This window comes from Microcaecilia unicolor, chromosome 2 (genome assembly GCF_901765095.1).
Source record: "Microcaecilia unicolor chromosome 2, aMicUni1.1, whole genome shotgun sequence".
NCBI lineage: Eukaryota > Metazoa > Chordata > Amphibia > Gymnophiona > Siphonopidae > Microcaecilia > Microcaecilia unicolor.
The window spans coordinates 516,822,011-516,834,302 of record NC_044032.1 but is presented as its reverse complement, the minus strand read 5'-3'; the positions used below and the strand labels follow the sequence as shown (position 1 = coordinate 516,834,302).

The 12,292-nt window shown below is 43.2% G+C and overlaps 1 protein-coding gene across 1 annotated transcript in view; it reads right to left on the bottom strand.

The window, feature by feature from the left end:
• Positions 1-12,292, bottom strand: part of SLIT2 (slit guidance ligand 2) — an 809,356-nt gene that overhangs the window by 98,249 nt on the left and 698,815 nt on the right. The window contains exons 26-28 of the mRNA XM_030191232.1: positions 6,579-6,703; positions 6,355-6,452; positions 3,286-3,425 (exon numbers count right to left, since the gene is read on the bottom strand). Of these exons, the coding sequence (XP_030047092.1) occupies positions 3,286-3,425; positions 6,355-6,452; positions 6,579-6,703 (363 nt within the window). The remainder of the gene's footprint in view (positions 1-3,285; positions 3,426-6,354; positions 6,453-6,578; positions 6,704-12,292) is intronic.

Here is a 12,292-nt window from a genome sequence, read left to right as displayed (position 1 = left end):
GCTGCCATTAGGGGACTGGGGAGCTATTGAGCTTTTTGAGGTCCCCTTAAAATATTTCTGTTTCACAAATATCTGACTGTGGATTAAGATATAGGCAGCTTGTGATTTCAGGCTGCGGCCTGTACTGGTGGTTGTTTTGGAAGACACTTGGACGTTTTGGCTTGAAATAGTGAGGGGAGGAGATAATCTTTCTTTTTATTAGTATAAAATGCGTTATGATCCAATGTATGTGATTTGTGACTGTATTTTCATGCTTTGCAGTCCCCTCTGCACTAGGGTTACCATATTTTGTCCCCCAAAAAGGAGGACACATGCCCCCCCTTTCACGCCCCGACCCTTTCACACCCCACCCCGGCCCTTTTATGCCCCGCCCCCTTTCACACCCTCGCTCCGCCCCTGTCACATTTTCCCCTCCCCCCTCTCACACACCCCGTCACTCCCCCTTCCCTGTCACCCCCCTCCCCTTACTTTACTACTGCCCTGGTGGTCTAGTGACCTCTTCGGGCCAGGAAAGAGCCCCCTCTTTCCTGCCCGGAGCGCTGCCCTGCATGCATCCTTCCTGTTCGTGATCTCGGTGCCGGTACAAAATGGCCGCCGAGAGTTGAAGTCTCGCGAGGTCACTTCAACTCTCAGCGGCCCCGAAGGCGGAAGAGGTCACTAGACCACCAGGGCAGTAGTAAGTAAGGGGAGGGGAGGCTAGCAATCTGCCCGTTTGTCCAGATTTCTGGACAAACGGGCAGGCTGGCGGGCATGTCCGGGTAAATCCGGACATATGGTAACCCTACTCTGCACTGATTGGGAACTGGCGGAATATAAAAGCCAATATTATTTCAAATCCAGAAGAGGATACCTCCACCAGCACAGACATATTTCCTCTCCCCCTACCCCATGCCATCTTCCAGCACTAATGCAGTGCCAGTTCTGAAGAAAGCATGAGCCGTACGGTGCCACTGGCATCCCTCTGTGCAGCACCAATCAGACACCAGGAAGAACTTCCCTGTCACGTACCATGCAGACCTGAGCCCACTTAGCAACTCAGCTAATTAGGACCTAGCTGCTGTGCTTTCCTCTACCTTCACAGACACACATATTTCTTACTTCACATTTTTCAGACACCAAATAAATTCTTCATACAAATTAGCATTCCACAGAGCTTGATGACTGCCGTTTTAAGGCCCTATTTATTAAGCAGAAAATCCTCAGTAAACAGGGCCGTTAGCAACAAACTAATCATGGTGTAATTTGGAAAAATTAGTCATCCAGACATCCTTTGGCAAACAGAAGGGTTGGTAGGGGCCTGAGATATTCAAGACGCCAGTTCCACCCTATTTACATGAGGCTATGAAGCATAAACATCATCAGTGCTAATTAGAACAAGACAGAAAAGCTGCAAACAGTAATAATAAAATACGCACCCACACTTTAAAATGAATTGTATACATTCTTTTCAGACCTTTCACTCACAGCCCGTTGCTCAGAACTGCCACAGTAAGCCAAGAGCACAGAAAATATACTGCCGGAACAGCGTAGAAAATTGGCTCGCCAATGCTCAAAGGAAATGGTTTGCAAATTATATGTGTACTGTTAAGGCGAAAGCAAGGAGGGGCGATGTTCTTGGCACATGTGCAGAAAGGTTTTGCAGTAAGCTCAGCTCCTGTGCGCATGCGCCAGGCAAAACCCGACCGCGAAGCACACATTGGTGTCTGTTTTCTGCGCCTTTAAATATAAGCTTTTCAAATTTTTTTTAATGTTAATATATTTTATTAGATGGAAGGCTTGCATTTAAATGCAGGAAACAGGCGCCAATGTGTGGTTTCACTTTCGGGTTTGCTTGGACTTGCGCACATTTGTTTCTCACTACTGGCACTTAGGGGGCTTGCACAAGCTTCCTTCTGCATCCAAACTGTATAAAAACCAGCACATTTTAAAGAAAGAATCATGAGAAATCCTCTCTTCAAACACCCTAATGCCTGCTCTGAGCTGGATTATTTTTTACAGGCGGCTTTGTTTTGTGCGCTGTTCTCCGAGCATTGGGAAGGAGTAGGGAATTAATTCATTAACATGTTTTTGATTATATTAGCATGCTATTTGTGCTAATCTCTGGCGTGGTCGTTGTTTCCCACGCCAGAGTGTCTGAGCATTCTGCGTTCACTAATGCAGGTGCAGGTTCGGTACTAATGGTCTCTAGTTCCCGCGTTTGCTTCTGAGCATCAGGGCGTTAGTGTGTGACTTGCAAAAAAATTCAGATCTTCCCATTGCAAAACAATATATCTTTCCCCTTTATTCTTCCCCCATTATACTGAAAGAGGCCACAACCATTTCTGAACTACACTAATCCCCTGCAGGAAGCATGTACAACAGTGATAATAACAACAATAGTAAACCACAGGCACACGATATCCCAAGGATACTTACTTGACATCCTGATGAAGACAGGTTAAGGTTATTTTTGCTCATTTTTCACTCAAGGCCTTTGTTTTCACCAAAATCTAGACATGCTTTAGAACATAAAATATCCCTATTTTTCACTTCAGTTTATAAACGGCAGACATTGCTTCTACCTTGCATTCTGGACAAGACCCCTCCTCCCCCTTCCCAGGTTTCTTAGGGCAGGCACCAAAATCATGAGCAGTCCCAATGGTGGAATGGTGGCTGAGCACCATGACAGATATCAAGCAAAGGGACAGAGAAGAGTGGAAGATTCTGATGTAGGTAGGGAGCACACCCGAGTCTAATGAGGCCAATTAGCACAATTTCATGGCAAGCAGCAGATCCCACATCATTTAGTGCATCCAAGAGAATGCAGTAAACCAGTAGGTAGGAGAGGGAGAGTTAGGATGAATTTAGCCTGATTTTAGCAGTGAAAACTTAGTCATAATCAGTTTCTGTCAGACTACATATCAGTTAGGTTCTGGTGTTTGCCTGCATGCTGAAGTCTATAGGTTTGCTTCTCCAACTGAACGAAACCAGAGCTACAAACAGGGCACTGTTAGATATGCAGGGGCCAAGGGCAGAAACTGGGAGGAGGCCCCAAAGCCTGCTTTAGGCTACATTCCTTTCTGCTTGCTGTAGGCGTGGGGCTCCTTCTGTGGTATGGGGGCTCAGGGCAACTGTCCTGGTGCCATCCCTTAATATCGGCCCTGGCTACAAACATGGTGTAGAGGCCTGCCTCTGGGTACTTGGAGCTATGCAGATGTCCTTCTAACCTGTGGACTGCAAACTTACACTTTAAAGAGTTAAATAGGCACAATAAAATATCCAGCTTGTGTTCTGTGATAATTTTACCTGTGTACTCAGGCGGGCAAAGGCAGGTGTAGTTGTTAATACCATCAACGCAGGTGGAATTATTTTCACAGTCATTGTCTTCACAGTCATCGATATTCACTTCACAGTTTTCTCCTTCAAAGCCATCGGCACATGTACACCTTTAACAAAAATCAGAGACTTAGGTGTGCTGGGAGGTTTCTTGAACATGTTTGCACAGTTATTATCATATTCACAGGGTTTTCCAACAACATGAAGACACAGGCTGTAGGAGTCTACAGTTGAGTGTATGTTCATGGCCATCACAAGAAGTGGGCAAGTATGGTGACCAGCTGGGGAGCCATGCTGGAGGGAGGGGGTGCACAATGCAGTCTTTTTGAGTCAATCTGTAAACCTGCGAAAAAGTAGGCACGCTCAAAAATGAAAAGGGTACCATTTTGTCCAGCAACTGAACTGTGACATTTTGCTATGCACATTTCTGATCAGAGTAACATTCATTGAAGATAAAACAAAGCAAAGACAAAAAAAGAAAAATCACTTCTGGCAAGTTGTTAAAAATGATCCCAGCAGTCCTGCAAAGAAGGCAGATTGATCTTTGAGCAGAGCTTAGATAAAGAACAGAGATAATTTCTTAATGAATTGCAGAGGTACAGATCCAGGCAGTTCTAACGAGCTTGATGGGTAGATTAGCATTCTTGTGCAAAATTATTAGAGTCATTTAATAAGGCACTCTATTTCATAATTCATGAAGTACATCAGGAGTAATTGTACTGTGTGATTAAATAACTCCAGATTAAAACTGCTCACAGCATGTTTATCTACTACCATAACGGCTTGGAAATGAATCATTAATTTTTTGTTTCACTGGGATTTAAGTGTTATCATCTGTATGCCGCCTGTTAGTCCACAATAGAACAGCTGAACGTGAGGAATGTTTAGCAAGAGTCTAGCAAACTATTAATTAGCAAAATAGAAGCAGTCATGATAGATCTTGACCTGGAGTGCTTTGACTAATCAGGGTATGATTTTGCAAGAATGGTCTCTAATGTACATGGAACCGTATAAGGTTACTAAAACTACAGCACGTTGATAAAAATTACTTTGTTTAAAAAAAATTCCTCATGAATCCTAAGTGTGTCTGCCACATATGCCTTGCCAAAAAAAACTATTTCTTTTAATCTTCAGTGAAAATGGAGGTCAATGTTATAATGGCTCTATCTAATAGCAAAGCACAGCAGTTATGAGTCACCATCACCCATTGTATATCCTTCTAAATGTACCTAATTGAATGCATTTTCATATGGATCTTTTTATATGTCGAGTCTCAGTGATGATTTGACAAATAAACACTATTTATGACTGAAGTCATCTATTTATGATTAACGGTGCTTATTTGTTAGAAGACTCATCGACAACCCAACTCTCCTCTACCCTTCTGGTTTTCTTCTAGCAGTTTTTTTTGGTTCCTCCACTTGTGTGTTATTTTTTTCCTCTCATCACCCACTGCATCAACACTTCTAGACCCACACTATATTAGAGGTGTCAGTGCCAAGTGATTATTCTGTGCATCAAACAGAGAGAGAAAATCCTCAGGTATCAAGACATGCAGAGCCTACGAAAATGTGGCAGAAGAATATAGGAATGTTTACCATTGCACGGGGTGCCTCAGCAGCTTCCAAGCACATCTTGATAGTTGCCTACATGAATTAAATACTATAAACTCCAGAGGGAAGCTCTCTTTGGCATAATTGAAGTACTATGGGGAATGTTAACAGTAAATTTGAGAGAATGAGATTATACTCCACATATTACAGAGTATGTCTGATTTTATAAATAGCTACAACATATGTGTCTATGTCAAGACACACATGTATAAGTTGTGACTTTGTAAGCATACATGGAAAAGAGCCGATAATTAAGGAGCCTTCCTCTAAAAGGTGTATTTTTAAAGCACTTAGACTTGCAAAGTTCTATAGTAATCTATGGAACTTTATAAGTGCTTTGAAAATGAGCCCCAAAGAGGGGCATAATCGAACGAAAACGTCTATCTCCATGGGCGTTTATCTCCGAGAACAGGTCCATGAAGGGGCGGACCGAACCGTATTTTCGAAAAAAATAGACGTCCATGTTTTATTCAACAATTTGTGAGCTGGACATTTTTGTTTTTCAGCGATAATGGAAAATGAAAGCGCCCAGCACAAAAACGAATAAATCGCCTTCCCCTTCCCCAAAAGCCTTTCTTCCCCCTTTATCCCTGCCAAGGCCTACCGTAAAGCATCTCTGAAAATCTAGGTCCTACCCCTGCAGGCACCAGGTTCAAAATGGTGCTCATAACTCCCAGTGATAGTCTCACAGTTCTACCTCTAGTGTCAGGCTGCCATATAAGAGGATCTCTCCTGCCTGTCCTATCTTAGACCATCAGGGATGCCTTAAGATAGGCCTAGAGTGATCTACAGGGGAAGTTGGGGGTCTTTGTGGAGAGAAGGTGTTATGGGTTTTATCAGCAGTGGCAGGGTTGGGCTGCAATCATTAATAAGTTTTCAGGGGCTAAGGGTGTGGGAGTATTTTCAGGGATGAAGGGGTAGGGGGAGCCACTTCTTTTTTTCTTTCACCAGTCCTATAAACATGGCGCCCCAGAGCAGTGGGCTGCATGTGCATGTTAGTAGTCCAATGCTCTGGGGCAGGGAAAATAACACTAGCTTTAAGGAATAATACAGCTTACGAAGTTCACCGCAAACTGTGTTATTTGATTTACATAATGACAAAGTGTTTTGCATCAAGTTGTATGTTTTGCATCTCATTGGTAGGTAGCCCGTAGTAACCTAAACTATCATGTGTTAAAAAACAGCAGGAGATTAAGAAGAAGCCCAAATGAACTGAAAACAAACTGAAAACTCATCATTTGCACACTGCTAGCAAGCATTCTGTCTCACTGGTCTTTAATCTATCAGTGTGGAGCATCTATAATCAGTTTCTTCTCCCTATTCCATGCCAATAATGAAATGTCCTTTGGCTGTATTTGTCAACTCCTTTCCAAGTGATGCTATCAGTGTAGTCACAATATGTTTATGGGCAGACAAAAACACATACCAAAAGCCATCTTTCTCTCCTTCTTTTAAATGACAAGTTCCACCATGTTTGCAAGGGTTACTGATACAGGCATGAATTGGGATATCACAGTCCTGGCCCTGTTGAAATACAAACAGAATAGGGAAACTCACTGAAACCGCCACATTCATTTCGTTGTAATGTTAATACAGAAGACACTGACATATGGGTGCAGATTAGATGTCTCTCTTATGTACCCTACGTACCTTAAAACCATATGGACAGGTGCACCTGTAGAATTCAACTGGGTCATTGTTGCAGGTCCCATCATTTTTACATGGGTTGGATAAGCAGGGGTTACACTTGGCAAGAATATTTACATCCACGGAACCTAAAAGTATAACATGAAAGTAACATTTGAATGAGATTTTGCATTAAACAAACATTCTTCAACATATTTAACTATTTTGAAAGATGTCGTTGGTCTTACTCAACAATAGAATGCAATTGTTTGCAACTATTACAGTTGCCAACCACTAAGGGGGCAATGATATAACTGGGTGTCTCCTGTTAGGCACCTTGCTGTGCATGATGTGCACCTATCCTCAGAGGCGTAGCTAGATGGGGTGCGAAGGGAGCGGCCACTCCCCCAAACAGATTTTGAATGAAATGACGCCTATGCGAATTGGGTCTCCAGCCTTGCACCAGCACCTATTTTAGAAAAGGTTTGCTCCCCCTGACATTGAAACCTGGCTATGCATCTGCCTGTCCTATGATCCTGTAACAGCATCTGTGTACTAAGATGCCGTTATGGAATACTAGTATGAGCTGCTATCAGCATACCTAACATTTATGCACCAGCACTTACCACAGCCACAGATTAACTGTTCACTCGTCCTCTAGATTGTACACTTGTCTTTAGATTGTTCTCTTGTCTTTTAGATTGTAAGCTCTTTGAGCAGGGACTGTCCTTCTATGTTTAAATTGTACAGCGCTGCGTAACCCTAGTAGCGCTTTAGAAATGTTAGTTAGTAGTAGTAGTAGCCATATAACTAGAAGAACTGTTGGTGTGTAAATGAAGTAAAGGCACGCGTAACAGTATTCTGTGAGTTTCGTACAGAACTAGGAACCCACACCTCTTGAAGTTGCACTTTGACGCCCTTACATAAGAGTGCTTAGGGCATTTACACACATATCCCTGGATACTATATAGGTCAATGTTTCCCAAGTCCAGTCTTGGAGTACCCCATGTTAGTCATGATTTCAGGATATCCACAGTGAATATGCATGAACTTGATTTGCATACGCTGCCTCAATTATATGCAGCTCTTTCATGCACATTCATTGTGGATATTCTGAAAACATGACTAGCAAGGGGTACTCCAGGACCGGACTTGGGAACCACTGGTATAGGTAACCCAAAGTTGAGCATGCAATTTTGGGTGCAGATCACAGATCTGTGTGCAAGCTAATTAGGGATAACGATCAATTATTGGGGTTAGCAAGCACTTAATTGTTAATAATTAGGAATTATGCATGGATCTGCCCTACACCCTATTCTGTAACATGAATGCATAAATTTCATACCATGCAACTCCAAAGGGGTGTGGCCATGGGAGAGGCATGGGTGGGTCAGGGGCCCCTTAATCCACCAGTGGATTTTGTCCAACCAAATGCAAAACTGGCACAAGAAACTGGTCATTTTGACAGCATCAGGAATAACTGGTTATGATTCCAAGATCACAAAGATAACCTGTTACGTGCTGGCTTTGAATCCGTCAATTTTTTAATATGTTTATTTTTCTAAAATGGATGTTTACGCTGCAGACACATGGCACATAATTGTCAATTTCTTCTGTATTTTAAAACAGGCTCTACATCCTGCATGTCTTAACTCCTATTTCTATGACCTATCTAAAATGAGGCTGATAATCACACAGGCGCTAATGCTTCAGAAATCAGGGCCACCGAGAAACCAAGCAAGGCCTGGGGCAAACAATCTTCAGAGCAGCCTCCCCCTCCCCTGTAGGCCCCCACCTGGCAGTAGCTTACTGCTCACTTGGTCTGTCTCCTGCTCCTGAGTGCCGGGTGATCGTGTTAACTCTGCTCTCCTGGCCACGGGTCCTTCTTCCTGCTGCGTCCCCTCTTGCCTCTGCGGAAATAGGAGGCAGGACGTAACCAACAGAGCAGAGTTAACGAGACAATACAATAACCCGGCACACAGGAGCAGAACGATCCAGCCTTCTGCCTATGCCTACCAACAGAAGCCTGAAGAAAGCTGCTTTTCTATTGCCAGTGCCGGGCCCCCTTCAAAGAATCTTGCCCCCTCTCAGCAGCCCTGACAAAAATCAGTTTTCCAAGCAAATGTCATTTATGCCAATAATAGAAAAAAAAAAAAATATATATATATACAGTGGGGGAAATAAGTATTTGATCCCTTGCTGATTTTGTAAGTTTGCCCACTGACAAAGACATGAGCAGCCCATAATTGAAGGGTAGGTTATTGGTAACAGCGAGAGATAGCACATCACAAATTAAATCCGGAAAATCACATTGTGGAAAGTATATGAATTTATTTGCATTCTGCAGAGGGAAATAAGTATTTAATCCCTCTGGCAAACAAGACCTAATACTTGGTGGCAAAACCCTTGTTGGCAAGCACAGCGGTCAGACGTCTTCTGTAGTTGATGATGAGGTTTGCACACATGTCAGGAGGAATTTTGGTCCACTCCTCTTTGCAGATCATCTCTAAATCATTAAGAGTTCTGGGCTGTCGCTTGGCAACTCGCAGCTTCAGCTCCCTCCATAAGTTTTCAATGGGATTAAGGTCTGGTGACTGGCTAGGCCACTCCATGACCCTAATGTGCTTCTTCCTGAGCCACTCCTTTGTTGCCTTGGCTGTATGTTTTGGGTCATTGTCGTGCTGGAAGACCCAGCCACGACCCATTTTTAAGGCCCTGGCGGAGGGAAGGAGGTTGTCACTCAGAATTGTACGGTACATGGCCCCATCCATTCTCCCATTGATGCGGTGAAGTAGTCCTGTGCCCTTAGCAGAGAAACACCCCCAAAACATAACATTTCCACCTCCATGCTTGACAGTGGGGACGGTGTTCTTTGGGTCATAGGCAGCATTTCTCTTCCTCCAAACACGGCGAGTTGAGTTCATGCCAAAGAGCTCAATTTTTGTCTCATCTGACCACAGCACCTTCTCCCAATCACTCTCGGCATCATCCAGGTGTTCACTGGCAAACTTCAGACAGGCCTTCACATGTGCCTTCCGGAGCAGGGGGACCTTGCGGGCACTGCAGGATTGCAATCCGTTATGTCGTAATGTGTTACCAATGGTTTTCGTGGTGACAGTGGTCCCAGCTGCCTTGAGATCATTGACAAGTTCCCCCCTTGTAGTTGTAGGCTGATTTCTAACCTTCCTCATGATCAAGGATACCCCACGAGGTGAGATTTTGCGTGGAGCCCCAGATCTTTGTCGATTGACAGTCATTTTGTACTTCTTCCATTTTCTTACTATGGCACCAACAGTTGTCTCCTTCTCGCCCAGCGTCTTACTGATGGTTTTGTAGCCCATTCCAGCCTTGTGCAGGTGTATGATCTTGTCCCTGACATCCTTAGACAGCTCCTTGCTCTTGGCCATTTTGTAGAGGTTAGAGTCTGACTGATTCACTGAGTCTGTGGACAGGTGTCTTTCATACAGGTGACCATTGCCGACAGCTGTCTGTCATGCAGGTAACGAGTTGATTTGGAGCATCTACCTGGTCTGTAGGGGCCAGATCTCTTATTGGTTGGTGGGGGATCAAATACTTATTTCCCTCTGCAGAATGCAAATAAATTCATATACTTTCCACAATGTGATTTTCCGGATTTAATTTGTGATGTGCTATCTCTCACTGTTACCAATAACCTACCCTTCAATTATGGGCTGCTCATGTCTTTGTCAGTGGGCAAACTTACAAAATCAGCAAGGGATCAAATACTTATTTCCCCCACTGTATATATATATATATATATATATATATATATATATATATATATATATATATATATATATATATATATATAAAAGGCAACACCAACGTTCTATGAAGCCTCCAGCCGGAAGTGTGAAGGGGGCGAGATATCCGGTTTCCCTATGAGTGTCTGCCCCGCCCTCTCTGTAACACAGTCAGTGAAGGAAAACAGCAGAGCACGAAATCAAATCGCTGGCTCTGTAACAGTGAAGGACTCAGAGTGGGGAGGGGAGAGAGGCCAGAGGGCAGGGACACACACACTCCCACATGCACAAAGAAGAAAACATTGCTAGCCCCCGTTTCATTTGCATCAGAAACAGGGCTTTTTTACTAGTATATATATAAAACCAGTCACTGATAGCATTCTGACTGTGGCAGTCCAACTCTATTGCCTGATCCTGCACTATGCAGTTAGCCTGGCATGCAGTTTGGTCAAGGATTATGAGTTCACAATGTTCGGGCCAGAACCGGCAGCATCAAGTTTCCTTAACTACCAGTAGATGCAACAGCACAATGGTTCAACATGTAAGGCACTGGGCAAACACAGCTACCGACAGCTGAAACAGGCAATGCCACAGATCAGAGCCAGTGGTATAAATTCCACCAAACCAGCTCCTGCCCACAGGAGCCCACTTGCAGCCGCTCCTGTATCTTTTGAGGTGGACCCCCTTCTTGCTTTGTTGCACTTTCTGAAATTTTCACTTTGGGGAACCCTAACTTGCACTTCTGTCACTGCTCAGAGCCCAATTGCCCATGTTTGGCTTTGAGTCTTGCAAAATAATAATCCAGCACTAGCTAAAGGGATTTATAATCAGTCTGTGGCTTAACAAGTTTAATTCTCGGTGCACAAAACAACCTGCTTTGGACAACAAGGTCAGCCCAAAGGGAAAATGTGCAATATAGCTTTAGCATCACTCATAAAACCATAAAAGCTGGAGGAGACGAACAGCAAACATGCACATCTCAGGAAGGGTGGGAGTTGACTGGACAATTTCCTCATATGACCTTTGACTGCCTTACCTGGGATAAAACCACAAGGCCCTGCAATATCTAAAAGCAAGGAATGGGAGCCGATTGAAAGTCTTTTAGAAACTACACAGAGAAAGAAAAGCTAGAAAAAAACAAGAGACAGACCATTGTTTCAAAGCAGAACAGCCACACAAGTAGGAGGACAGAGCCACATAGTCCAGTTGTTTTCAATTTTTTTTTATAAACCAAAATATCTACAGCGCTAGACGGATTCTATAAAAATGCCCAAAACAGCCTTTTGTGTTGCATACACTGTGAGGCTTGGATAGGATTGAATAACATATTACAGTGTTCTGCAAGGGCCATCAAAATGCACTGCTGTATTTGTAATTTACATCTAATCAGAAGTTGAAGGCATTCAATAAAGAAATTCAAAGACATTTAATTATGAACCACCTTTCTGACTTACAAATTTGACCAAAGTGGTGTACAATTAAAAGATTGATAATGAACAACTAAAACTGAAAATACAAACGTATACACAGAAAAAAAATCATCACAGAAAAATGGTATCACTTTTTTGCTAGTACCTCTAGTACCACCCCAATTGAACACTACACAACAGACGATTTCTATATATATCAACCCCAAAGTTCTATAAACTTTGAAGCCCAGTTTCACACTTACCCCTGGATTCTATATAAGGCGCGGAAAGTTGCGCATGTTAAATTGGGTGCATGTCTAATTTATGCACTCACCTTAATTGACTAACGAGCCAATCAGTGATGAGAACTGGCTGATAAGCAATAATCAGCACTAATTGGAAATAATTGGAATTTACGTGTGCATTTTTCAGGCATATTCTTCAAAGAAGCATGCATAAATCCTAACGCTCAGAGCTGAAAGGGGGTGTGGCCATGGAAGGAGTGTGGGCGTGTCGGGGGCATTCCACAAATGTATGTGCATGTTTATAGAATTTGAGGAACACG